This window comes from Corvus cornix, chromosome 1, assembly GCF_000738735.6.
Source record: "Corvus cornix cornix isolate S_Up_H32 chromosome 1, ASM73873v5, whole genome shotgun sequence".
In the NCBI taxonomy this organism is placed as follows: Eukaryota; Metazoa; Chordata; class Aves; order Passeriformes; family Corvidae; genus Corvus; species Corvus cornix.
Window position 1 is genome coordinate 113,577,800 of NC_046332.1, and position 25,753 is coordinate 113,603,552.

General features: G+C 45.5%; 1 protein-coding gene across 1 annotated transcript; it reads left to right on the forward strand.

Annotated features, from left to right (window-relative positions):
• The first annotated feature begins 14,569 nt into the window (after window positions 1-14,569).
• On the forward strand, window positions 14,570-17,869 carry LOC104686363 (trefoil factor 1-like). Its single transcript, XM_019282730.3, has 4 exons — window positions 14,570-14,651; window positions 15,594-15,740; window positions 17,088-17,237; window positions 17,862-17,869. The coding sequence occupies exons 1-4, from the start codon at window positions 14,570-14,572 to the stop codon at window positions 17,867-17,869; spliced, it is 387 nt and encodes a 128-aa protein (XP_019138275.3).
• Window positions 17,870-25,753: the final 7,884 nt, after the last annotated feature.

Below are 25,753 nucleotides of genomic sequence, written 5' to 3' on the forward strand. Positions count from 1 at the left end.
GCTCTGCAATGTTGACTGAGCCTTTATCAGTCCCCACGGATAGCAATTACTGAAGTGAGTGTAGCATTTAATGACCTCTCTTTAGGCCCTGTGGAAGTGCCTTGGAAGCACCAGAAACCACAGGCACGCACACGGGAACGGGGCTTCTTCCAGACTTTTTTTGCCAACGGTGGTTTTGCAGCTGGAAGAAGTGCAGCTCCACCAGACCCATAATCCCAATTTCCCCAGTGCTACAACCTGTGCACATTATCCAGCAAGGCAGGGAGAGCCTGGAGTGGAGGGACTGAACCACTGCTCTGCCTTTTTCCTGGAAGCACAGGTACCAGACCTACCAAACACTGATAAAAGAAAGGAGGAATAATAACAAGCCCCTCTGCAAATCCTGTCTCATTTGGGTCTGCACCTATTTGCTTCACTAAAGAAAAAAAACATTTTTTCCTTTTTTCTCCAGCACTTGCAGCCCCTCTTCATTTTGTCCCTTGGACTGAGCACTGTTTGAAGGCTCCCAATTACTTGCATAATTTAAGAAGTAAATAGAAAATACTGCTCCACACACATATAAAAGCATTGATTTGGTGATTCACCGTGTTGAAGATAACTTATTTAGCAACTGGCAGAACACACATCCAGTGCTAAACAAGAGCCAGGCTGGTGAGAATGCCCAGTTTGATAGTTGAACTTCCTTTGCCCAGCACCAGCCACCTGCCTGCTTTAAATGTGCTAAAAACGTGTTAATCAAAAGGGACTAAAATAACTAAAACTGTAAAAAAGCTCCACAATATAAATTAGTGTGTTTGAAAAAACACAACCAATGTAAAATAAAAGCCTCAAAAGGGACTGCTTCCTTTGGATACACATCCTGCCCAAAGCCTGCAGATGGGCATTATCCTGAGTCCTCACCACCTCCCTGGCTGTGGAGCAGCAGTGACCCAGAGACAAAGCTCAGGGGTTTCTCTATCAGCAACCAGAAACTGTAAAGTCCAGCATCTGAAATTAGCCTGGGCTGGTACATAACACTTCACAGGGAGCTTGCTTCACCTTCAAGAAATACTAAACATTAGGTGAATACTATGCTTATAGCTGTAAAGTCACGTGCAGAGGTAAAATCAGGATCATGATGGACACAACAAATGAAGCCAATTTCAGTATTGTTCCTGTGAAAAGGACTGAGGGTAAAGGTTGGGATACTGATGATTTGTGTTTCTTCTAGCTGTGGTAGCACAGTCACACACAGATCTGCTTTCCCAGCAGTGCTGCTTTTTGAGCAGTTCAAAAATAACTTTTTTCTGAATCAGATCAGGAATTATTGCAGCTTCTTTCTTTCCTTCTTGAGTTGGTGAAAAGCTGATTTAATTTTGCACTTAAACCATTCAGCAGCTCAAAGGGAACAGCCCCATTCTACCAGCAGAGAATCAGGGAGCAAAACTGTGTTGCTGCTTTCAAATTTTGTATGGGTGCCTCTCACTCTGTTGTGTATGTGACAACGGGAAAAATAAAGTGGTGTTGAGAAAGTACCTCAAGGACTGTGTTACAAAAGATCAAATCAATTTTCATTCTCCAGGATGAATGAACTCAAAAAACAAGTGAATATTCAGAAGGGAAAAGAGATTTTCTGAATGTTTAGTTAATCTGCTAATAGTGTAAGATTTATTTAAATCAGTTTCTGTGGCATCATCCTGTATAATCCTTGCTGTACACAGCTCAGAAAGGTTCCTTGTGGAGGTGCCTTTAACTGCCCTGGAAAAGGAGGAGTAGGAGAGACACAGGGCCTCTCAGAGTCTCTCAGGTGTTGTTTGGGCAATACTCTCTGGATAAAAGGGATAAAATAGGGTAAAAGGATTTGTGCTGGGGCTGTTAGTGCCCAGCCAGGGTGGGACAAGCTGTGATGCCTCTGACCTTCTGGCTGGACCTCTGGCCCCTGGGGCATCCTCAGTGTGCTGGCTGTGGCACAGCATTCCCAGGGGATGGAGGGAAAAGGCCTGGTTTTGCCTCAGAGCAGGCTGAAGGCAGCCACTCCACTGACCAAACCCATCATCGCTGCCCCACTGGAGCTGAGGGGTTTTGCTCAAGCCCTTTGCTTGTCACTTGGACCATCCCTTGTCACTTGGACCATCCCTTGTCACATGGACCATGGCACTGCCCACAGTCTCATGGCATCACTCTCGTACCGCACCGAGGTCGTCCCCTGTGTTTACACCTTTGAACAGCTCATGTTTGCAGCTTCCAGCACTGCCAGCACTCTGCTTCCACAGGGAAAGGCAGTGTCACCCCCTCAGAGGCTCCTCAGGGTGATGTTCAGGGCCACACCAGCCTGCACAGCAACGTTTTGGCTGCAGGCACAGAGAGGGGCCAGGGACTGATATGAGTGGAAAAAGCTCCACAATAAACAGCTTCGCAATAAACTGTGAAGGTTAACATATTCTGCTTCTGCCAGCAGGCCAGGACCATAACCTACTTCACTAAGCAGCCCTTTGCTTAGAGGATTGACCTGTGTCAGGTCTATTTATAGTGGAAGGCAGTGCAGCCCTGAGTTCATGGCTATTTTTGATGCGTGGCTGGCTCCCCACCAGTGGCAGCAAGGGCAGGTGTGGCCCTGACATGAATAGAGGGACCAAGGAGAGGCTGACAGCAGGACCCTGTGACATGGCAGGGGGTTGGAGATGGATGGTCTTTAAGGTCCTTTCCAACCCAAACCAATCTATGATTCTGTGACATGCAGCCTTCAGGGGACAGCCTGTGGTGTGGTGCCTGATCTTCCAGGGCTGTGGCATGGCAGGAGGCACTTGGAAGTGCCACTGTGTGCTGATAGCGGAGATCTCTTCCTCTGAGCTCGACTGGGGAGCAAGAACAAGGGCTAGGAGGAGCTCAGGGTAATCCTGGTGCTGGCCCAAGCCAGAGGAAAACAACTCTTGAGGTCATTAAGTACACAAATTAACCAGAAACAATTGATTCCTTTCTCCTGCAGCAAGCTCAGGCATGGATGTGCTCAGCAGCTGGTGAAGGGAGGGAGGGGAAGGGGGAAACAGGACCCCTCAGAACTCCTGGATTACGGGAATCTTTTAAACAAGCAGCCTTGTGCACAGGAACCATGACAGGGAAGAGAGGCTGAGGGATGGACTGGGATGCTCACACAGGGGGGTTCAGTGCCCCAAAGCAAATTCCACAGGTCCTGTGTGGTGCTGCCCAGCTCCCAGGAGTGCTGCAGATGCCATGGGCTATTGCAGGTGGGACTAAGGGTGCAGACAACCAAACCGAGCCCTGAGGGAGAGCACTCAGGGACTTGGGAATACCCAAACGTGCTCAATCTGTAAAGAAAAAATAAAGACTGCCATCTCCAGTAATTAATCCCTTCATATTTCCTGTCCCGATATTGCTGAAGAAGAGAAAAGCTGGAGGAAAACATGGAGTTTGCAATTATCAGCCCTTCCCATGCAGCCCTCAGGACTGGCTCCAGAGGTGCATCTCCTTCAGGTCAGAGATGGCCCCAGATCCAGGCACAGGCAGGGTCCAGCCATGGTTGGTGCAGCTTCTGCCCTCCCTGTGGCCCAGTTAAAGCTGAACTCTTGTTGCTTTATCCCTGGACACTTGTGGTTTCAGGGAAAGTGAAGTAAAAAGTGCTGGGCTCTGACTTCATCCCTCCCCATCTCCTGTAGGGATCTTGCATTTCAGATGGGTTTTACTCCCATGACTTCAACTCTGAATAATTAACCACACCCCACAGCACGTGGAAGAGAATTTTTTGGACTCCATGATTTCAGAGGTCTTTTCCAACCTAATTAGTTCATGATTTCAAAACCAGTTTTGCTAACTTTTAGGTCCAGGATGCTTGTTATGGAGGACTAGAGAGGAAAGACACCTTCTAAGTTTAGCTGGATGGCAAGGGGGTGAAGCAGAGAACCTGCCAAAATCTGCTTTCATCCTGCTGCTTTCCTGAGAAGAGGGATTGCTGACTCTGTCCTGTGAGGAAAATGAGGTAGGCAAGAGCTTGGAGCGAAAGGCTGGCTCCCAAAACCTGGGAAAGAGGCTGATCCAGCACTTCCAGCACTGTTCCTTCAGAAGCAAGCACTGACCCAGCACGAATGGAGGGGCTCAAGACAGCCCTGCTGCCTCCTGGGGTGTGAAGGCAGGTGAAAAGAGGACTGCTCATCTCAGTCTGGGGTTGCTGTTCATTTTCCTGGTGAAGTGAATGAGGTCAGGAAAGTCCCAGAAAGTCCTGTTGGCACTAGGATGAGCCACCTAGTGTGAATGGGAGCCAAATGCTCATGCCAGGCTGAAGCCCTGACCCTGGTGACATCTAAAGCAAATGAATTTCACCTTCCTGTGTCTGGACTGGCTTCTTCAAAAAGGGAGAAAGCCTCATTGCCAAGGTTGCCCTCTAAAGAACTTCCCAGCTGTGCTCTCACCTGAAATCTGTTTGGGAGCTGTTTTTCAGGAGTATTTCAGCTGAGGGTATCTCATCATTTCATACACTCTGCAGGTCTGTGTTTCCCAAAGGCCAGGATTAAGCATCATTTGCTTTGAACATTGCAGATCTCTGAGATTAATGTAATACCGAAAAATTCACCAAATTAGGCCTTGCAGTAGCAATCATTTTGTTGCCTCATGCAGTTACAATGGCCAAGTTTAGTTCCAGCATGGGAAGAAAACCTCTGACTGAAAATTCCTGACCAGTGTGTTCACTCCCATAACTGGTAGGGAACAGTCTAATCAGAGTTTGTATAAAACTACTCTTAGGAATAGCAAACAAAGCATTTACTAAATAACAGTTACTCTGAATAGAACCCAGCACAGACAGCAGGGCTGGAAGAGGTGGCAACAAATAATTTAAATTAAATTATTGGCAGACACAATTTCACTAAGTAAAAGGGGGCAAAGGGACTGAGCCAGAGGTTTACTTCCAGTCCAGGCTAGAGGAGAGAATGAGGGGAAAAGCCCCAGTCCTGAAGCCCTCAGATGAGAGCAGCTGGCTGGGGCTCTCAACTTCCAAGGCTTCGTTCTGACTCACATAATTCCCCTCTCAGCTTCTCCCCTTGCAGGTGGCCCTTCTTAATGCAAACAATTAAATGGGCATTAGGTGAAAGTGGCTGCTCCTATTGCCTAATGAGGAGGACATTTGGCAGGCAGGGAGGGTGCCTGGGTTCTTCAGGAATCAGTCCCCTTTTTTACAGGGGCCTCATGTTCTCCACATTTCCAAACCTCTCCTTTGTTATCAAGGAGGTGAATAAAGAGATTTTGAACCACTCCAAACAAAGTCCAACCAAGCTGGGACTAAAACCCAGAAAAAGCATTTGTAGAACAGAGGAACAGCGGGTTCCAACAACCAGAAAGTCATAGTTTGGTTTACAAGCAATTTAACCCCACTGGCCTCCCATCAGCAATGGGTGCTGCCACTGCAAAGCCCTTCACAGAATCCTAGGATGGGTCAGGCTGGAAGGGACCACAGTGGCTCATCTGGTCCCACCTCCCTGCTCAAGCAGGGGCATCCCACAGCACATGGTGCAGGATTGTGTCCAGATGGCTCTGGAATACCTCCAGTGAGAGATCCTTGGCTGCAAAGTGCTGTGTGCCTGTGCTCTGCACTGGTGACCAGCTCAGGATATAACACAGTGGTCTCTAAAGGTGCAGGAGGGGGACATTAGCCCCCAGTTAAGCATTTTCTGGGGGCAGGGCTGGTGAGAGAGCTGGGCTGCTTTCCTTTATTTATCTGCCTGGCATGAACATGCCCGTAATGCTGGGCAAGAGCCTGTTCCTGCTTTGGGCAAACTGGTTTTACTTTGGGAGAAAAGCAGTGTTTGTTCTGTGGGTGGTGAAATGAGAAATGCTGTGAACTCCCCCTGAATCCATCAGGTTTGCATGAAGTTCATCAATGGCAAAGCCTGCTCTCAGCACACATGTTTTTCCTCACAGATGCTGTTCCTGTTGCCCTTCCAGAAGCCCCAGTGGCTTTTACCACAGTCACTGGATCTCACCAGCACTTTTTTAGGGCTGACACCAGCATGTCCCCGGCCCTGTCCCTTCCCCTGCCTCCCTGCACACCACCACAGCTGTCTGAAACAATGCCCAGCCTGCTGCCCAGTTCTTTCTTCTCTCCTAGTTCCTTTTCCTCTCCACTCTTATTTGCAGTCCCTTCATCATTAGCTCCCACAGGACTATCAGTAGCATATCAGTCTGACACAGGCAGTTTCACTGCTATAAATTCTCCACAGCCCATTGAATAGAGACTTTTTAATTAGGTTTTAAGAATTTTCCCATTAGCAGAGAGACATTGAGAATTCAGGTCTCATTTATGAAAAGCAAAATATGTTAGAGAGGGAAGCTGCTTGATTTACTGCAGTATTAGCATTTCCCCCCCTGTATTTATGGGCATGGATTAATTGCTGTTTTGCTACTGTGGACAGAAATATGTTTGACAATTCACTTTATTGTGCTACAAATGACAGATTTAAACCAGTGATCCAATGTGAGAACCCTCTTGGGCTACAGCACTGTCTGTGTGACATACACAGAATATGTGAACAAAATCTTTCATCATCACAATTTGATTGCTTTGCTATTTGCTCCAAACTGGCTTCATGTTCCCACTATCAAAGGGGTTTTCTGGCTTCAGCTCTCACTTTGCCCTGAAGATCCGAGATAGGACTTCAGATGAAAGTGGGGTAGATTGAGCCAGTGCCACCTCCTTGGCAGGGTGGAAGGGCAAATTTGTGCTGCCTCGGGCCCTGGACACACTTGGCCACAACAAGAGGGCAAGTGTCCACTTCAAGTGTTGTCCCAGCTGCTGGGTGTTCCAGACTCAGGGAATTCATGAGCCAGGTGTGGTATTTTTGGTGTTTTTAAAAGCCCAGATGGATTTCCCTTCCAGGAACTGTTGCAAATGGCTTTTTGTTGAGGTGACAGGGACCCCCCTTCCTTGCTGTCTGCCCCATCCCAGAACACCTTCAGGTCGGGAAGAGCTGTCACAGCACTGTTGTGCCAGTGCAATCCTTGCAGGCATCAAGTTTCTGTTCCAATCTACTCATCCTGACAAAACTCTATGATGGAGAGATCCCAGCCAGCTCTCACAGCCTTATTTTAATCCTGCTGGGTGCATTTGATCCAGTTCTTGCACCTCAGCTGTAGATCAGTGAGTGGTTGCATCCTTTTCTGTGGGGTTACCCCAGGTAAGCAGGACACAGCAAGGGCAGCCTCAGGTGTCATTTCCTCTGCCATGGCATCCTTCATCCCAGCTGGAAGCCTCCAACATGCTCCTCTAGGCCTGAGCTCTGGCTTCTGCAAAGCTCTCACCTGCAGTAACTTATTATAAAAAAACACAGTAAAATAAGATGTTCTTGTTAAGATTTTCCTATCTCAAGAGAATTTTTTTTCTTCTCTGATTCTTGGCAGAACTTTATAGTTCACTTTCTATGTCCAGTCTCTTTAAAATTTTTAAAGGGAAGATTTCAAAGGAATTTCATAGCTAGTCTTTTTTTATTCTGTTGAAATGTCTACTTCTTTTCTTTCTACATTTTTCTACCATTATTTTATTAAATCCCTTGAAGAATTGAACTCTACAGAGACACAGTTGTCCCCTGAAGTAGCTCTCCCACTAATCCCCATATATCAACTCTTGCTAACATTGGAGCTTAATATTTCTCCCTCTGTTTTTAACCACATTTAATTGGTGCAGAAGAAACACTTCCTGGCCAACATTTCCTCCCCTCACAGTCATCAGTGAAAAGAGCAATAACTGAAACTTGCTAAAACCAGCAACAATCTTGACTCCACTCTGCCAGCTCTGTAGGTGATTTTTGCTATCAGCTCAGCTGAGCCAGCCCAGGTCACTTTCTAACCTCAATTCTTTTACAGACCCTGTCACACTGTACATCTCTCTGAGCCTTTCCAGTCCTCACCATCAGCTGGAGACAGTTCAGGCAATATTTTTTCACTCCCCACTTTTGAAAGCACTAGGGCAAAACTTCTCTGAAATGACCTTTTCCTCCCACACAAGGTCTTAGGTTCACTTATCATTTCCTAGGACTCCTGCTTCTCCTATTTCAGGCATTTCTCATTTGTATTTATCTCTTTAGCTATTTGTGTCAGAAATAACCTTGCAGCCCTTTGCCTGCATTGCCTGGTTTTCAAAGTTTTGATCACTGTTCCCCTAGCAGCAAATGAGAACCATTGATTTTTTTTTCATATCTCATGTGCCAAATAATAGTCCTCGACACATGAGGTGAAACCCAGAGCTCTCGATCTGCTCTAAGAAACCACCAGAAAACTAAAGGGGGAACATTTCCTTTTAGCTTGCAGGGGAAATGGCTTCTGACCCCTGCCTGCTCCTATTTACATTGCCAATTGCTCTGACATTAATGAATGAATTATGCTGAAGTGATACAATACGGGCAGTGTATATCAGCTGTTCCATGCCATTGCCCTCAGAACATCAGTGTTTGGAGCTGCTGGGTGATCTCAGTGACTCCCTGTCCCTGTGTGCAGGTGAGAGATGTTGGCTCATACCCCTTGCAGGTGATGCTCTTTCACTGCACCTGCAAGAATCCCTCCCTCCCACCAGTCACTGTGGAAGGGAACAGACCCAAAAACCCTCCCTGCATCATGAGTGGTGCTGGATTTGGCTCTTCCTTCTGGGAATCACAACCAATCCACTGGCGTGAGTTTGCTTCAGGTTTTGGTGAGTTTCAGAAGCTCCACCCATCACAGCATTTTCCATTCTCCAGACCAGGACGTATTTACCAGATTCAGTATTAACCCCAGACTAGATTATCTTGGTTTTGAGCTTGAAACTTGCACTAGATGATTTGAAAAGATGTCCCTGAGAAATGATGAAAATCAAAAGATGCAATGATAAAATTGTGGGATCAGCCAGACTAAGTTAATCCATCCCCAGCCCAGTTCCCTGTGCCAGTTACAGATGCTTACAGAAAAACTTCAACAAGGAGCAAAGATAATCCACTCATACCCTACATTATTCTCATTTCCCACTCCTGCCCCATCACTTTATTGAATGCTTTCTGGTTGTTCTATTCTGAGAAATGATGAGTAACTTTTGCTCAAGTCCATCCAGCCACAGACACTGATACTTTCACAGAATACCCTTCCAACCTCCAAGGATTTGCAGCTTAGACATTTCCTGAGATAGATGTGTGGTTTGGGGATTCAACAGCCCCAAACAATTTTTCTTCAATGAGTTCATCCAGTTGCTTTTCAGACCTGTGGGAAATTTTAGCATCCGCAGATGAATTGCATCATATCCCTTTGCTTGGTGATGAACCATCTTCCTTCATGAGCTTCTAACCTACCATTGAAATTTTTGTGTTAGATAAGACCACGAGCTGTGCCTCCTGTGACCTGTATGGATCTGGAGAGACTTGGTGTACATAAATATTCCTGGTGTGGATGCTGTCCCACACCACCATCCCCACCACAGGACCTTTTACAGGCTGGAGACTGAGAACACGGCATGAAAATGTAGACAGAGGGTGGGTTTATAAAATGGAAAAACTTTGTAAATCTGTGATTCTCTATTCCTTGCCTAAGAATTTTTAATCTGTCACTCTCTTTTCTCACGGTTGCTAAGTACTGAGCTGGTGTTTTCACAAAACTGTTGTCCTCCATATGCTCCTGTCATCCTCACACTGCACTCACAGTAACCTGAGTGATCACAGTCAGCTCAGGGTCCTTTATGGCAACTGGAAAGGTAGGATTGCTCCTTTCCCAGGTGTGCATCACTCCATATTTCCAGACATGGAGCCTCACGTGCCATCCAACTCGGCAGCCATTCCATTTTGCACAACCCATTGGAGCAACTGCTTCATATTTTCACTACCACAGAAATTCTGTGTCGCCAACAGATTTTATCCTCTCACCTCCTCTTTCAGACTGTTTGTGAGCCTGTTAAGCTGCAAAGGTCCCAGCATAACTCTCTGCAGGAGCCCCCTATGACCTCTCCCCACAGCGAGCACCATCCTGCCCTCTGCTTGTTGCCCTGTTTTTATCCGGGAGAAAATTTCCCCGTCTGTCCTGTGACAACTTAGTTTCTAAGATCCCTACACTCTTCAAAACATTTTTCCATAGCTCATTGCTCTCATGAGCCAGAGGGCTTTTCTCAGCATCTCTTCTAATTACAAGTCTCCTTTTTAACTCGGGGCAGCCAGAACGTCACAAAGGGACGTGGGCATGGGAGCAGCAGGGACTGGGGCCTTACCAGAATTATGTTTTCTCCTTTGTACTCCTTTCCTATTAACTACTGAAACCAATTTGCCTTTTTGTCACTTTGAATAGTCAGCTGGCACATCCACAGTGATGGGAAGCTGTGTGAGTGACAGTAGCTAATTTGCAGCCCATCTTGGTGATGATATACTTAGGTTACTCTTCCTCCGTGCACTTTACCTTGTACTTCATTTGCCATTTATCACCCAGTCAATCTTGTAAGATTGTTGAGCTAGCTGCACTTTTTAAAAAATATGAAAAATAATTCTGAGTCATAAGCATATTCATCACCTCATTGTTCACCAAGCTTTCCTGATCATTTATGAGGATGTTGAACAAAAATCCTCTCCTCTCCCTTCTGATTGCTGACCTTTGTCTCCTGTCTGAAGTTATTTGTTTATCTCTTTGTGATTTTATTTTCCTGCAGTACTTTTTTTTCTATTTTCTTTATTTGACTTTGGAAATAAAGGTCTTTTTTCTTCTAGTGGCTTCCTTTACTCCTTCATTTAATTATTCTGGGTCTATATGTGTGCCTGAGGACATCCTTTTCATATTTTTTGTTCGATGGTAAATATTTACTGAGTTTTTCATACTGTGTCTTTCAATAGCACCCTGCTGTTTGCCAACATTTCACACACTTTACTCTTCCTTTAAGCTCAATTTAATAAGTCTTCTTGGTTTATGTTTCCCTTTTTAGAAGGTAATAGGTCAGGATTTGGACTCCCTCATTGCCTGGGGCATGGTAAACTGGAATGCATCACAAGCATTTTCATAACAAGACCTTTCAATGGTCACGTCTGGAATCAGATCTTCTGCATTTCTCAGGAGTTTCTTCCCCTCTCTGGGTCACTACAAATCTGATGGGGTCTAGAAGAGAAACAAAATACATATTTCCCTGCTTTGCTGGCTCCAGCCAGCGCGTCCTCTTCTCCACAGGCTGGTCCCCACCTCATTTCAGGAACAGCAAGGATTTTCTGGTGTTATTTTGGTGCTTACAAAAAATGATGGCAATGCTGAGATCATGGACTGCTTGGAGATCCCAGAAGCATTAGGGAAAATTACAGGCTCAGATCTGTATTTCTAAACTGGCACTGGGCTTTGCATCACAACCAAACGTTTTTGTAGTGTATTGGATGCTGAAATTCAGGCTTTTAGATCTGACTCAGCTCTGAGTTACATATTTGATTAATTTCAGTAATTAAATCTTTCTTTTCACCTTGGGCGAGGATGTTTGCCACAGAAATGTAACAAAAGTCCCATTCCAGCACTGTCTGTGGTTTGTAAAAATGACATATTCTTTGACAAAATTCCCCTGAAGGACTTTGAACTCACAAAGTTCAAGTTGATTTTGACAACTGCGTTAGACATCTCTGGTAAGGATCTTTATCAAAGCCATGGATGTCAGGGGTTATTTTGAGCTGTCCATTCCCAGAATTAAGATGCAGGGGTTTCTCTGTTTGTATTTTGACCCCGTGGTGTTATCTGGTGGACAGACAGATATTGTCCTGGTTTAAGGAATTTTATGTGCCAGCTCAAGCCTTTGTGTGCCCCGCAGGGCTGGAAGGAGCAAATTGTAGACATCCCTCTCCTTTGCCACTGTTTTTTTTTTTCTCTGTTATGGTGATTTACTTTAGAGAGCACTCAAAACTTGGGATTTACTCTGTGGGCTCACATGCAGTGCTGTTGGCCCAGTGACAGATTTCTTCATGTCAGCATTCAAGCCACCAGTTACCACAAAAAGGAAATTCCCTTCAGGAAAAAACACTCCCCTTAGGATGAAAATCAAAGTTGTTCTGCTTGCTGGTTATTTTAAGTGAAAAGAGATATAAAAAAATTACCCTTATCCTTCAAAAGTTCTGGATTAGCAAAATAAAGAGTTGCAGCCTGGCACTGATCCACAGCAAGATCCAATACCAGCCGTGGTGATTTCTCCATGTGCTTGCTGGGGAGGAAATGAGAGCACCACAGTGCAGCTAAAAGGGACCAGGGGAGGGTGGTGAGGGAGGACACGGAGCCTGGAGAGGAGGAAGGAGCCCTCCAAGCCCCTTCTGACCATGGGCACTTGCAGAGCCTGAGATCCTTTACAGAGCTACCAAAAGGTTTAGGTAGGCACCGGCCTCACAGAAGGAAACACATTTACAGGGAAACCCCAGATAATTTTCAAGGCTTTGCTATATAAACATATTAAAGATCTTTAAGTAATCCCCTGGCAGAAAGCAGGCAGCTCATTTATTGCCCTGTGTTTGCTTTACGATGCCAATCAAACGCTCTTTCCGCAGCGAGAGCTCGGGGGTAGATTTGCCTTTGTGCCCGCAACTGGGATCGGGCCCAAGAGGTGACAGCCAGCAGATAAGGGCTAAATTAATGTCCAGAAAGGAGCAGGAGTGACAAATGTTATCTGCAGTTTCAGCTGACTCACACGATGGGCTGATAATCTATTGAGAATTCCGTGGAAGTCCGAAAGCAGTGCGGTCCACCTCGGGATCGCTGCTTTCCCCTCGCGCACAGGCAGTGTTTCAGCCAACCTCACCTCCTTTCTGAGGAGAAAGCTGGTGGAAAAACTACTCTGGACAGGCATCATGGTGGACCTTTGTACATAAGGAGAAAACTGGATATTAAAGTTTTTAGTCCAACATTTTCTCTAAGTGATGGAGGTAAAAAATGTGATATGAGCTGCTGAGTGATGGAGCACAGCCCTTGTCTGCCTGCAGCCTGGTATCTTGTGAAATGGAGGATACACAAAATATCTAATTTATGAATTGTGGCTTTCTGTGAGAAATGCCACCCATGTCTTAAATAGGGATGGATATAAAAAAAGCCCATAAAGCATTAAATAAGTTAACCTTTAGGAAAAAGAACCCTATTATTTTTTTCCCTTCTAGAACAAAATCCCTCCCACTTTGTTGGAAATACCTTGCAACAAATAAACTTCCTCCAAAACACAGCTGTAGAAGCTGAAAGTTCTCACTTTAAACTTTGTAATGGAAAGATGCACAAAACAAACTCATACGTAATATTCAAAAGCAAGGAGACACAATTCTGTCAAAGACCAACAAAGTGCATTGAATCTCTTTATTTTGCTGATGAACAGGAAGAGTTACCTGGTGGATTTCCCATCGGAAAAGTGATGCAGCAGAGCACCCAAGGGGCTGCAGCCAGCCCTGCCTGCTCTGCAGATGCCTCCTGTGAGGAGGGTGCAGAGATGGTCTCACCAGCCCACTGCTTCTCTCCCACTCCCTGGTACTGCTCTGGTTGTGTTTAAGAGTTGAGAAGTAGCTAGAAGAAATGTTACAGTAAATGGTAGAAAATTGTCCAGAAGGAAGAATAAAGCCTTCAGCAGTCCAAGTCCCAAGGCCTGTTGTCCCAAAACAGCCCAAAGGCTGCCTTGGAGGCTACCTTTAAACCAGGAGAAAACCACTCAGGGAATTAATTGGTCAAACATGGTGCTTCAGAAGTTTGGTTTTGGCAAAACACATGCAGGTGGTGTTGGATGGGTTGGGAAGTGCTGCTCTGCTTTGGGGATCAGGCAGAGGGAGTGGGGACAGCTCCTGCTGTGGCACCCCTGGAACAGGACCTTGCACAGGGCAGCAACTCCAAAATAACACCGGGACCCTCAGGACTGATGCCTGAACAAGCACAGCATCTGTGGGGCAGGATGAGATCATACAGAAACTCTCATTTCTTCTCTTGTGTCTCTATGCTGTTGATCCTCTTGGGCTTTTTTTTCCCCTGATCTTACCTTCTTTTGCTAAATCCTCTTGTGTGGAAACCAGCAGTGGCCTTAGCTGGGCTCAGTATTTCACAGTCACACCTGCCACTTTCTGTGTTTATGTATTTTTTCAGGTGCACAGTGGTCTCCTGAAGCTTGGAGGTGTCACAGCTCCAGCCCTCCTCCCATACCTGTTTCAGAGTAAGCATAACCAAAATCTTAAGGCCAGGGAAAAATTAAGGCAGAAAACATACACCTGGATAGGAAATATTTCACATATTTTTCAGTAGTGACTGGAAAATAAAAACTGCCCAGAGGTCTGAAATACTCTAATGAAATCAGAGCACCCAGAGGTTCCTCTGGCACCCAGAGGCACCCAGCAGCATCCATTTGATAGACTGTGGGATCACATAATAGATATGTATCTATAGGTACCTAATAGATACGTGATCAATGGCTCACGGGAGCCCAGAAATTTGTCTCCGGGGTATCAAAATATGCATGGCAACACTTCCTAACCAAACAAAAGAAAACCCAACCTTCTGGGTGAAGCACCAGATGGAACAATGTTATCAGACCTCGCTGGGCAAACACAAGGAGCGCATAAAACCCGCGGCTTCAAGGGGAAGCAGCAGCGCTCCTCTTCCAAGAGCCATGGATCTCAAGGTGGTCTGTGCACTCTCCATCATCCTCGTCATAGCCCTCAGCACCCTGGCAGAGGGAATTGCACCTCCAAGTAAGTACATCCACCTCCTGCTGCCTTCCAGGTACGTGTGGGACCCTCATCCCACCGACTGCAGCCAGAGCCTGGCAGCTTTAACAGACCAGACAGCAAATGGCTTTCTGTGCTGCTCTTTATTCCCAAAGTGGAGCCTACTTTTAAATGTTTTTCAGAGAGATCTATAGCAAAATGTGAAAGACTGCAGGTGAACTCTTGTGTTGGTGGAATAACCAGGAACCCACTGCAAAGGCAGAGGAGGTTGCTAGAACAGGACCAGGGCTGGAACAGGAGCCAGCTTTGTCTAAATTGTCTTCTGGCATTTGGTTTATGCTGCTTTGCCACGTGAATACAGTTTTAAAGGAGCCTATCTGCCTCCTCATTAAAAGAAAAGTAATTTAGACAACTCCAGGAGTGGAAAGCAATGACAGCTGGAGGACAGCTCCAGAAATTCTTGGTTGTGGTTGACTGTGCAATAGACTTAAAATGTTAGAAGCATAGCTGCAGCTATTTTCACCCCATCCTATATTTTATAATCACCTGACAAGAATGCAAAGATTTTGTATCTTTACACCTGTTTGAATATCCACTGGACCCCTTAACTCTTTTTCTCTTCACATGAGATGGGCAAAGCAGCAAACATTTAATAGCATAATATTTGAAGTTCTTGGGATTTCCCATTCGGTGTGGTTGATTCGAAGCCCACAGACCACACTGTGCTGGGCTGGCTGGGCTGCAAGTGGGACCAGAGACTCTCAAAGGGTGATGTACAGCCCTGACCAAAACCAGTAGGAGTTTAAAAGCAGCTTTTAAACCACTCAGGTTGTGGTCTTGGCAGGGAACAGAAAAGATGGAAAGCATCTAGGGAAAGAGCATCATTCCCAGTGAGCATCTGATAAACACCCCTCTAACAAGTGTGCAAACTGACACCCTGTAACTTGCTCCTTCTGTCCTGAACAGCAAAATGCCAGTGTAAAGTGGTCGCCAGGGAGAGGACAAACTGTGGCTACCCGGGGATCTCAGCAGCAGAATGCAAGAAAATCGGGTGCTGCTTCAACGCTTCAGTCCCCAGTGTCCCCTGGTGCTACAGTCCTAAACCAAAGAAAGGTAATATCTCTGCCAGAAACACTGCTTTACCTTGTGTTTGATTATCCAGAAATGTCTACAACCAGGGAGCAGTTCTGCTTTTCTCCTTAGGCAAGGAAAGTGGGCACAAACCTCTGTTAGGAGACCGGTGGTAGGAAAACGCAAAGTCAAGCCTTGCTTAGCCATCAGATTTCTGCTTCATCCTCTTCACACGATGTATTTCCTCTTCATTTAGGCTTCTAGTTATCAAACAACCTGTGCTGATTGTTTAGAGACATTTCAATTTCATTTGTGGTCTTGTCCATGGGTAGCGCAAGGGATCCTCAGCACTTATCAAAGTGGGTTTGCTGTGTGGCTACTTGTTTGACATCTGTCAGCATCTTGCTTCTATTTTTTACCATTATTTTCTCAGAGAGGATAACAGCTGCTCTCCCAGTCTTACAAGGATTAGCAGTATATTTTACATAACTGTGTTAAGTAACTGACTGTAATTACCTGTGTTAATTAACTCAGTGTAAGCTACGTTTGCTGGGCTGACAGCACAACTCCTCCTTAGGAGAACTTCAGGGCAGCCTCAGCAGCTGCACAGGCAACATGAAAGGAAGTGAAGGTGCAAAGGCAATGTTACCCAACAGGAGAACCTGATATAAATCGAGATTAGTCAACAGGGATCAGAATTAGCGTAGGAAAAAACAGTTTTGCTTTTGAGCAATTTTGCTCATTCTTGTAAACCTTGAAAAATGAGCAGCAGGAACTTACAGGGCCATTTTCATAGGACAGAACTGTTCCATCAGAGGAAAACTGAAGTAGTCAAGCTGGGTGGTATAATCTCTTTCCTTGGGATTTCAGTTTTAAGTGCCTGGCAGAGCTGTGATTTCCTCCTAAAAGACTTATTTCCTTATTTCCTTTCTGTAACTTAAGCTGGCAGAGAGGGTTGGGTGGTCCTCTCCCTATGTTAGCCAGGCTGCTCTGGGGTGAGCAAGGGGTCAGGTCATGAATAAAACCCTGGTGTGAGGCCAGTGCATGTGTTACCACTGTGGGAGGCACAGGACTTCTCACCCCATTGCTGGATTTAGGATAGGTAAAGATGTGTTGCTGCCAGACACTTCCAGGGGTGAATTTTGCCTCCTGTGGTCCCTGGGCCACAGCAGCAGTTCATCACCCTTTGGTATTTAGTTTTGCCTAGGAGGCTGGGTGAGGATTTGGGTCAATCTGGTGCCTGAAATTGGTTCAGAGGTCGTCAGGGACGTACTCAGGGACCTCACCTTTGTGTCCTGCCTTTATTTGTGAATTACATCACCAGGCAGACGGAGCATGAAGTAACACATTCTCCTTCCTTCCTTTGTTGTTCTTTTTTGCTTTACACAGTGAAGAAAATGTGTCCCAACAATCCTTACACCAGGATAAACTGCGGCCACCCCGGCATCAAGCCCTGGGAGTGCACAAAGAAAGGCTGCTGCTTCAGGGCACACCCCGCCGGTGTCCCCTGGTGCTTCTACCACCGCGTCATGGAGGAAGGTAATGTCCTGCAGGAGATGTCTCCTGTGTCCCTGTGGATGCTCCTGGTAGGGTCCCTGCTCTGCCCGGGCTTGGTGTGCTGTGCCAGCCAGAGGTTCCTAAGGGTGGGAGCAGGAAAAGGTGGCCAAACTCTAAAAAAACAGCTTCTTGTACAGAGAGTGCGGTGTTGCTGGTGCATCTGAGGATTTGTGGGCAGTGTGGTAGTCTGGGCTCAGGTGTGAGCTCAAGCCCTCAGCTAATGCCACAGCAGAGTGCAGCCACCCAGTTCACATCCACCTTATCAGCATGAGAGATAAAAGGCTTTGCTTTAGAAATGTGGAATGAAAGTTACAGAAATTTCTGATCCCCTGCTAACTTCGTTTTAGTTAGGATTGACCTTTCGGCATATTTAATAACCAATAGCCTCAGCCACATTGTGTTTTGTACTACATGCAATTCACCATAATTTGGTTTTACTGATCTGAGTCATAGTTAGGAAAAACATCTACATAGGGGGGTTGGTTGAAATCACTAAAAAATTGCCTTTTGGTTGTCCTATATCTAGGCAAAACACTTCCTAGCATCTTGTGTGATTTATGGAGAAAAACATATCCCTTAATCTGCTTCTCCTCTTTACCTCCCCAGCTTGTTAAAGGAGAAACTTCCATCGAGAACTTTACAATCTTTGGATCTACTCCAATGGAACAACAGACGGAGCTCCCAACTCAGACTTTATATTTTGCAACAGTCATGATTTCTAGACTGTTTTTTATCTGGGATTGACTCCTTTCTGATGAAAAGTTACTGGTAGCTTTTATTCTCTCCGTAGCCTAGCACTGCACAGGTTTTCACTGTAATAAAAGAAGTACACCACAACTTGTCAGGCTTTTTTGGCTGTCTTTATTTTAAAGCTGTGTATTTCTCTGTTTCTCAGGAAATTTGGCATGTCAGCAACCTGCTGATGAGGGAGCAGCCACCAGTGCTTCCAAAAGGAACACAGCACTCAGCTTTTTGTGTTAGTTACACTTCACACTTGCAAGTGACTGCTTGAATTTGTTAGCTGGCATCACATGGGCCACTCGTCTTTCTGAGTGCTGGAAATATTCAGTGTTTGCCTTTATATAGATATAGCTGTGGGTTTGGGCTTTTTTTTCCCCTTGAGACATAGGGAAGGGTACCTTTGTTAGCTGATCACCGAGCTGGTCTCACTCAAACACCTCCTGCTCTCTGCATCACCCTGTCTCTGGTGCTCACCACAAGTCGGTCCCATGGATCACGCTCAGAAAATGTCTCTGCAACACTAAAAGCAGCACATGGGCTCTCCCAGCCCTGGCCTAAACCTGAAATGGAGCTGCTGTGTCTCACCAGACACAGGAGAATCTTCTGGTGTCGAGTGTGGCTGCTGTCTCCTGGGAGTCTTGAATGCTCAGCACAGCAGCTCGAATGCTTCCCTGCTTCAGCTGAGTGCCAGCTCAGTAAAGAGCCCAGTAAAGAACCTCTGAGTCCCCTGTTGGGAATAAAATGGGTGACCTGAGACTGCTGCAGCAGCAAACTGTGCTCAGGGCTCAGCAGGGGAGAACTGTTGTGCAAGGCTGTACTGCAAGGAGAGAGAGGGATGGAGACACAGAATCACAGAATGGTTTGGAGGGACATTTAAAGGTCATCCAGTCCAACCACCCTGCAATGAACAGGGACATTTTCAACTCGATCAGGTTGTTCCAAACCCCATCCAATCTCTCCTTGAACTTTTCCAGGGATTTCCAGGGACTTTTCACCTCTCTGAGCAATTTGTTGCAGCCTTTCTCCACCCTCATTGTAAAAAACTTCCTCCTTAACATGCCTCCTTGGTGGTTTGTTTTATCCCAGTACACTTTAGTGATGAGTAAGTTTATCCAGGCAGGTAAAAAAGTAGTCATTCATGAACCACTTCCAACAGGCTCAATAATGTGATTTGAATATGGTTGGATACTGGTTGTAGTATGAGAAATAAACTGAGCAGTGTACTGCAGGTCTTTGGAGGTGTTTCACAGAATCACAGAAAATGCTGAGTTGGGGGGACCCATAAGAATCATCAAGTCCAACTCCTGGCCCTGCACAACCCCAAGAATTCCTGTGCCTGAGGGGGTTGTTCAAACATTCTTTGAGCTCTGTCAGGCTGATGCTGTGACCACTGCCCTGGGGAGCTGTTCAGTGCCCAGCCACCCTCTGGGGAAAGAACCTTTTCCTGGTATCCAACCTAAACCTGCCCTGACACAACCTCAGGCCATTCCCTTGGGTCCTGTCACTGTCACCACAGAGCAGAGATCAGTGCCTGCCCCTTCTCTTCCCCTCATGAGGAAGTTGTGACTGCAGTGAGGTCTCCCCTCAGTCTCCCCTTCTCCAGGCTGAACAGACCAAGTGCCCTCAGCATCATCCCTGGGCATGATGTCACCTGCAAACACCATGAACTGCTGTGCTGAGGCCAAGTATTCCCAAGAGCTAAGCCACCACAGGGTCACGCAGCTGTTCCAGACATTTGGGGTTATAAATCAGAGTTAGTTGCTCACATCACAAATAATTATTACCTAAGGATCTGCCATCATCACTAAGTCCAAGGGGATGAATTTCTGTGAATTTACAGTAGGTAAGTGCTCGAGGTCTCTCTAGGTAGACTGTTATCCACACCTACACAAATGAACCAGAAAAAACTGCCTAGAATTCTAAAAATTAACATTTCTGGTGACAAAATAAAGCTGGCAGAAACAGAGTGAAAGCCACAGCTGCTACGGATTTGAAGATGACAGGAAGAGGCATGGCAGAGTAAAGTGAGATCCCAAAACAGGAGTGCACACCAAAGAGAAGTGTGCAAGACCTGCAGAGATGTGGCTACAAAACGAGGGACCTTCCTCTCCTCCCCTTCAGGGTCACTCTGAAGGCTTCCCTCACCTGAGGCAGTGTTCATGGGCGTCATTTACAGCCTCAGAGAGAAAAAGACTTGAATGAAGACTCATCCTTTGTATCTGCAGCTCTGCACACCTGCGTTGCCATGCAGTGAGTGCTAAATAAGTAAACAAAGTTCTGTATATTTTTTCTGGAAGGTTGTTGTGGTCTGATGCTGGCTAAGTGCCAGGCACCCATGAAAAAACCATCTACTTCTTTTCCTCTGCTATAGCTGGGCAGAGGAGGGGAAATTGAAAACTTCATTTCCATGAGTTGAGATAAGGATTATTGAAAGAAAAAATGCTTTAAGGCAAAACAGGTTAAAACTTAAACAGTATAAAGGAAATTTATTATTAACAGAATTAAAAGTAAAAAGGGTAACAAGAACCAAAGCAAACCTTCAGAACACCTCTCTTCCCCAGTCCCTCCCTCTTTCCACCGACCACGCAAGGAAACAAAACATGGGGTTTTGGTCAGTATTTCACTTCTTAAAAATCTTTCTTCAGTATGCTTAAGGAAAAGAGTTTCTTTTGCTGTGCCATGGGATCCTTCCCACGGGAGATAGTTCTCTGCGAACTTTTCTAGCGTGGTTTTAACTTCCACAAGCAGCAGTCCCGCCTGAACCTGTTGCAATGTGAGCCCCTCCCACGGGCCAAGCAGTCTTCCCACAACTGCCTAGTGTGGGTCACTGTAGTTCATGAGGTTTCATCTTTTAAGGATGAGCTGCTCTAGTCTGGAAGCGAAGGCTCTCTTCCTCTCTCTCTAAAAGCAAGGGTCTTCTCTCTCTGTTCAAGTTCCTTGCTAGATTACAGCTTTTCAGCATCCACATGCTCCAGCATGAATGCATTTCTTCACGGGCTGTGCGTGGATCTCTGCACCCCCCCATGCACCTCATGAAAGGGTTTGTTGTATTGCAGTCCTCACCACGGCTTGCAGGAGAATCTCAGCTCCAGCGCTTGGAGCACCTCCTCCCTCTCCTATTTCTTCACTGACCTCGGTGCTGCCATGTTGGTTCTCCTCACGTGTCCTCACTTTTCCTTTTCCTCTGACTTGGAAGAAAGTTGGTGTCTGTAAGATGCAATTGAGAGGTTGATCTCGTCTGGGCTCTGCTTCAGGGAATCACTCGCTCTGTCTCTCGCTGCTGGCCACGTTGTCCTCACCGGCACCTCACGGGTGGCTCTGGCCTCGGGAGGGCCCTGGCCACACAGTCCTGGCCTCGGGAGGGCTCTGGCCACGCGGCCCCTGTGGGGATGGACCCCCACAGCTGCCTCACCACCCCTTGGGAGAAGAAAGAGAACTTCCCGCGGTTTTTCCTTTCTTCAGTTTGTCATCACAGAGGCGTTACCAACTTGTCCAATTGGGCTAGTAACCTGCCCATTGTCAGAGCCTTCAGCAACTGGCTCTGTGCCCGACATAGAAGTTTTGAGCAGCTTTTCTCCCACCAAAAACCAGGCTGTGTTAAACCAACACTAAAGGGGGAAAAAAGTAGGTCAGCGATGTGATTTTCGTCAGCAAAGGTGCTACAGGAACCCATTTGTGTCAATTTGTGACACAAAGGCTTTGTGCTGATGAGGCCATTACACAGTGAATGACATTTAAAATCCCAAACACCCAATAGTCCTAAACTGCAACCATGGCAGCTGAGTGCCACCAAAGCTCCAGCTTCTAATAAGGGCTGAATAGAGCATGTTTGACATTGCAGATTGATTGCAATGGTGCTTCAGTGAGTGAAGATGTTCTACCGGCTTTTAAAGCAATTGTCACCAAGGAAAAGGTCTTGGAAATTGTTCATTTTGAAGCAATGCAGGAAAGCTGTGTTTGGCTGACATGGAGAAGTAATGGGAGAAAACTAGGACAAGCTCAGAGCAGATGGGTGCTAGCAATGAAGAACAAACCTGTAGCCATGTGAACAAGGGATTTAACTGCAAACACTTCCAAAAAAGTGGTTTTTTTAATGTGTCACTTCCTTCAGGTGCCGTTCCCAAATGACTCTGGGAAGGGTATGGATCCTGCTACAGTGTCACACACCTCCTCTGGCAAAGCTTGTGTTCAAAAGAAAGATTTCAGACAAGGTGCTAAACTGAAGTGAAAAAGAATATGGAAACTGAAATCTTCCTCTCTTGAGAGCAGCTAAATCACACAGTGCTGCCACAGGTCTCTGCTTTACTAAAGCTTGAAAACTTGACCACGATGCCATTAAACAGCTCAGAGAACTGAAAATAAAACACAACAACCAAACCTGGCTCCCTGTGTTAAACCCAGGCAGAATGATGATCTCCGGACCCAGACTCAGTTTCCAAGAGGTTGCACTCACTGCCAGACTGAGTCCAAGAAGGAAATCTTGCTCTGAGGTGCAGGCTGCTAAACCTTCCTTAGGAGCAAAGTTCAGGTGAGAGTTTCAGAAGCTCTCAGGTGAGTTTTCCAAGCAGCACTCTGCCAGAAACAAAAGTCCTCTTTGGGCAGAAGAGTCCATTATTACTCTTCAGGTTTCTTTTTCCTCATCTGAACCTTCTTCTAAAGCATTTGAAAGCTGCCAGTGTTGGTATATGAACGTGAACTGCCCAGCTATCTTAGAGAGCATGGATGGCCCCTGTCCCAGCACACCCCACTGTTGTAAAGTATTTGAACCTTGATTGTGAGCCCCAGCCAAACCATTTTTAGTGATTTTTACCAGTGCCCTCAGAGTGGGACCAGGCTGGAATTACCCTCACTGGCTTCACCTGGCCTTTCCACCTTCAGCTGCAGCACATCAGCCCCAAGAAGGTTTTTAAGCTCCAGTCTGAAGGTTTGAGGAGAGAGGTGGGACAGGTTTCTATATGTTTCTTGTCTTTTGCTGTTTGGATTTCCTGGACTAATTTGGCTGCTGATCACTGGGTGGGTTTTGCTGCTGTCATCATCTTGACTCTGGATTAGGAGCCCCACCTGTTAGAGCCCTCAGGAATTCATCAAGGACTGAAAGGTAAACTGTGCTAAATTGGGAAAGAATAAGCTGAAAAACTAAATACCAAGAAAGCAAGGAATAGATAAAAAAGGGCTGTGCTGCACTGGATTAAAACCAATCATATTGTCAGAAAAGGGTGTGCAGAGCTCGTTGGACAAAATAGAGAAACCAATCAAGCAATGTGAGATCTCATACACAGCAGTTGCAAAATGTGTATGTACTGTATTATGGATGAGTTGTAAAATGTGTAAGTAGAATATCAAGTAAGGGTTTTAAGGTGTATAAGTAAAGTAACATGTGTAAGTATGTATAAGCAAGTAAAATGTATAACTAGTGTATTATGTATAAGTAGTGTGATATGTGGAAGTTATAAGTTATAAAATGTATAAATAAGTGAAATGTATAAGTAGAGTATTATGTAAAAGTTGTAAAATATATAAGTAGGTAGAATGTGTAAGTAGCAAAGTGTGTAAATAGGGCACGATGTCAAAGTTGTGAGATATGTGAGTGGAGTGTATTTTAAACAATAAGAATCATAGTGATTCATTGATCAGAAGGCATGAGTTCCTGCACTCCACCAGGTCCACAGTGGGACAACAAACATGTTCTCAGTACTAGATGAAAATAGCCAGACAAACAGACTTTGCTGTAAAATATTTGTGCTGCAATGCAGAATGCACTCATGTTCTAGAACCAGCTGGGTAGCACTCACAGGTGCTGTAGAAGAGGATGCAGCTTTGTTACAGTTTGCTGTCCTTGGGTGCTCCTTCCCCCACCAGTGAATGGTAAAATTTCCATTTTTCACTTCATGAAGTTCCATTTCATATAACTTCCCCTTACCAGAGGTGGGCAGGGTAAGAAAACAAAGTACTTTTCTGCTGGAGACCAGTGTTTCTATTCACCCAGCTATGATAACTTCTTCTGCTTTGTGGTCTCCTTTTGCACACCCACTGTGGCACCCAGAAATCCCCCTTGGAGAAGCCACTGGACAAAGAGAGGCCCCTGTAGGGTGCTGTTCCCATCTGTCTCTGAGTTAGGTCTCTCAGGCTTCCTTCAACATGTGCCTCTGTCTCAGAGCATAACAGAAGGTTGTTTTGGTAAACAGCAATTTTTAGGGATTCAATACTAAAACACCACAATTATATGAGAATCTGGAAGTCTTGAATCAAAATATATCACTGCAGCTGAGCCAAATATCTTAACTGCTAAAAATGTTGCAGGAATTCTATGAAATTCCCAGGGGTCTGACTTACCACCAGAGCAGACTGACACTCCAGCCTGTGGCGTTCCCAGAAAGATTCATGAAAAGTAAATTTGGTAAGTAAAATCCAGCTCCTTCCTGCCACAAAATGAGATTTCCCCTGCTTCTTACACTTTTTGAGACTTGGCAATATGCTCCATCTAAGGGATGCTGCACCAAGACACAGAATATGAGCTTCAACAAACAGAAGGAGCAAAGTAAAAAGGTTTACTGTCCCTTTTGTTCCTGTTCTAAGGACTTTGGGGTTACTATCTGATTCTTACACAGGAGAAAGACAACAAGCACCTGGAAGACTCTTGATAAAGCCATAAAAGCTACTTCATATTTGACTCCACAGGTGCCATGGGGATGAGCAAGAAGATCCTAGGAACAGGTGGAGCTTTATTTCACCTGCCCAGCACAGCAAAACAGGCAGTAGGACAAGAGAATGACTCTGCTAGAAATAACTGGGGGAAACAGTGCAACTGTGAGGGGTGTTCTTGCTGTCAGAGGCTGACAATGGATCAGCTTCATGTTTTGATAACGTCTTCTGTTTGTGGAAGAGATAGCACTGACTTTTTTCTCAGCCTTCCCATGTGTGTGCAGGCACAGGCTCGGAATGGGAATGTCAGGAATCCAGCAAAGCCATCACACAGAGTTAACAGTGCATAATAAAATTCACAGATCTTGAAAAAATCTACAAGGCACAGGAGAAAAAAAAAAAAAGGACACAAAACCAAACAAGGCTGTGAAATTTAAAATGCACTAAACAATAGAAATGGATGCACTTAGTATCAGTTTGACTAATCCAGCCTTTGACAGTTTTCTGCCCTAAATGGGGCTGGCAACACTTCCCACCAAGCCCTTCATGAAGGCTGTCCCAAGGGAAGATGTCTGTGCTGGTGGCTGACAGCACAGCACCTGCTCACCTGGGCACTGCTCAGATCCCTGCACCCTCCCATGCTCAACAAGCCCATCTCTCTTACTCTACCCACTTCCTTGGCTTCCTGTGCCTTTCAACCTGCATTCCAAAGCAGGCTTTAAATGGATAGCTACTGGAAAAGAAAGTTTCCTTTATTTTCAAAGGCTCTTTATTTTATGAATCCATTTCCAGTGCACAGTGGATGGTAATTGCATGTGAGGTGTATTAATTTTTACAGTGTTGCTAATGAGAAGTTTATGGTTGAGTTATTTAATAGCATTAACTGCCATATAAAATGCTTAAAGTAATTTCTGTTGCCACTCAGGCTATGAAAGACTTCTGTTCCTCCTCTTCCCTTCCTGATTTATGGACACCAGTTGGCACAAGGAGGCATTTAGTTTTTGGGAACATAATTCCTTCAATCTAGTATTATATCCAGGGCTATAATAACATAAAGTATGATCTCTGTCATCATGAGAAAACTGTCTTGAAAATGCAATCCTATTGCATCCTTA

Bases quoted from the DNA above. Each gene is read 5' to 3' on its own strand.
- LOC104686363 (XM_019282730.3), top strand. From the start codon at position 14,570: ATGGATCTCAAGGTGGTCTGTGCACTCTCCATCATCCTCGTCATAGCC. The intron at 14,652-15,593 runs GTAAGTACATCC...TGTCCTGAACAG, and splicing joins AGAGGGAATTGCACCTCCAA to CAAAATGCCAGTGTAAAGTG. The intron at 15,741-17,087 runs GTAATATCTCTG...TGCTTTACACAG, and splicing joins CAGTCCTAAACCAAAGAAAG to TGAAGAAAATGTGTCCCAAC.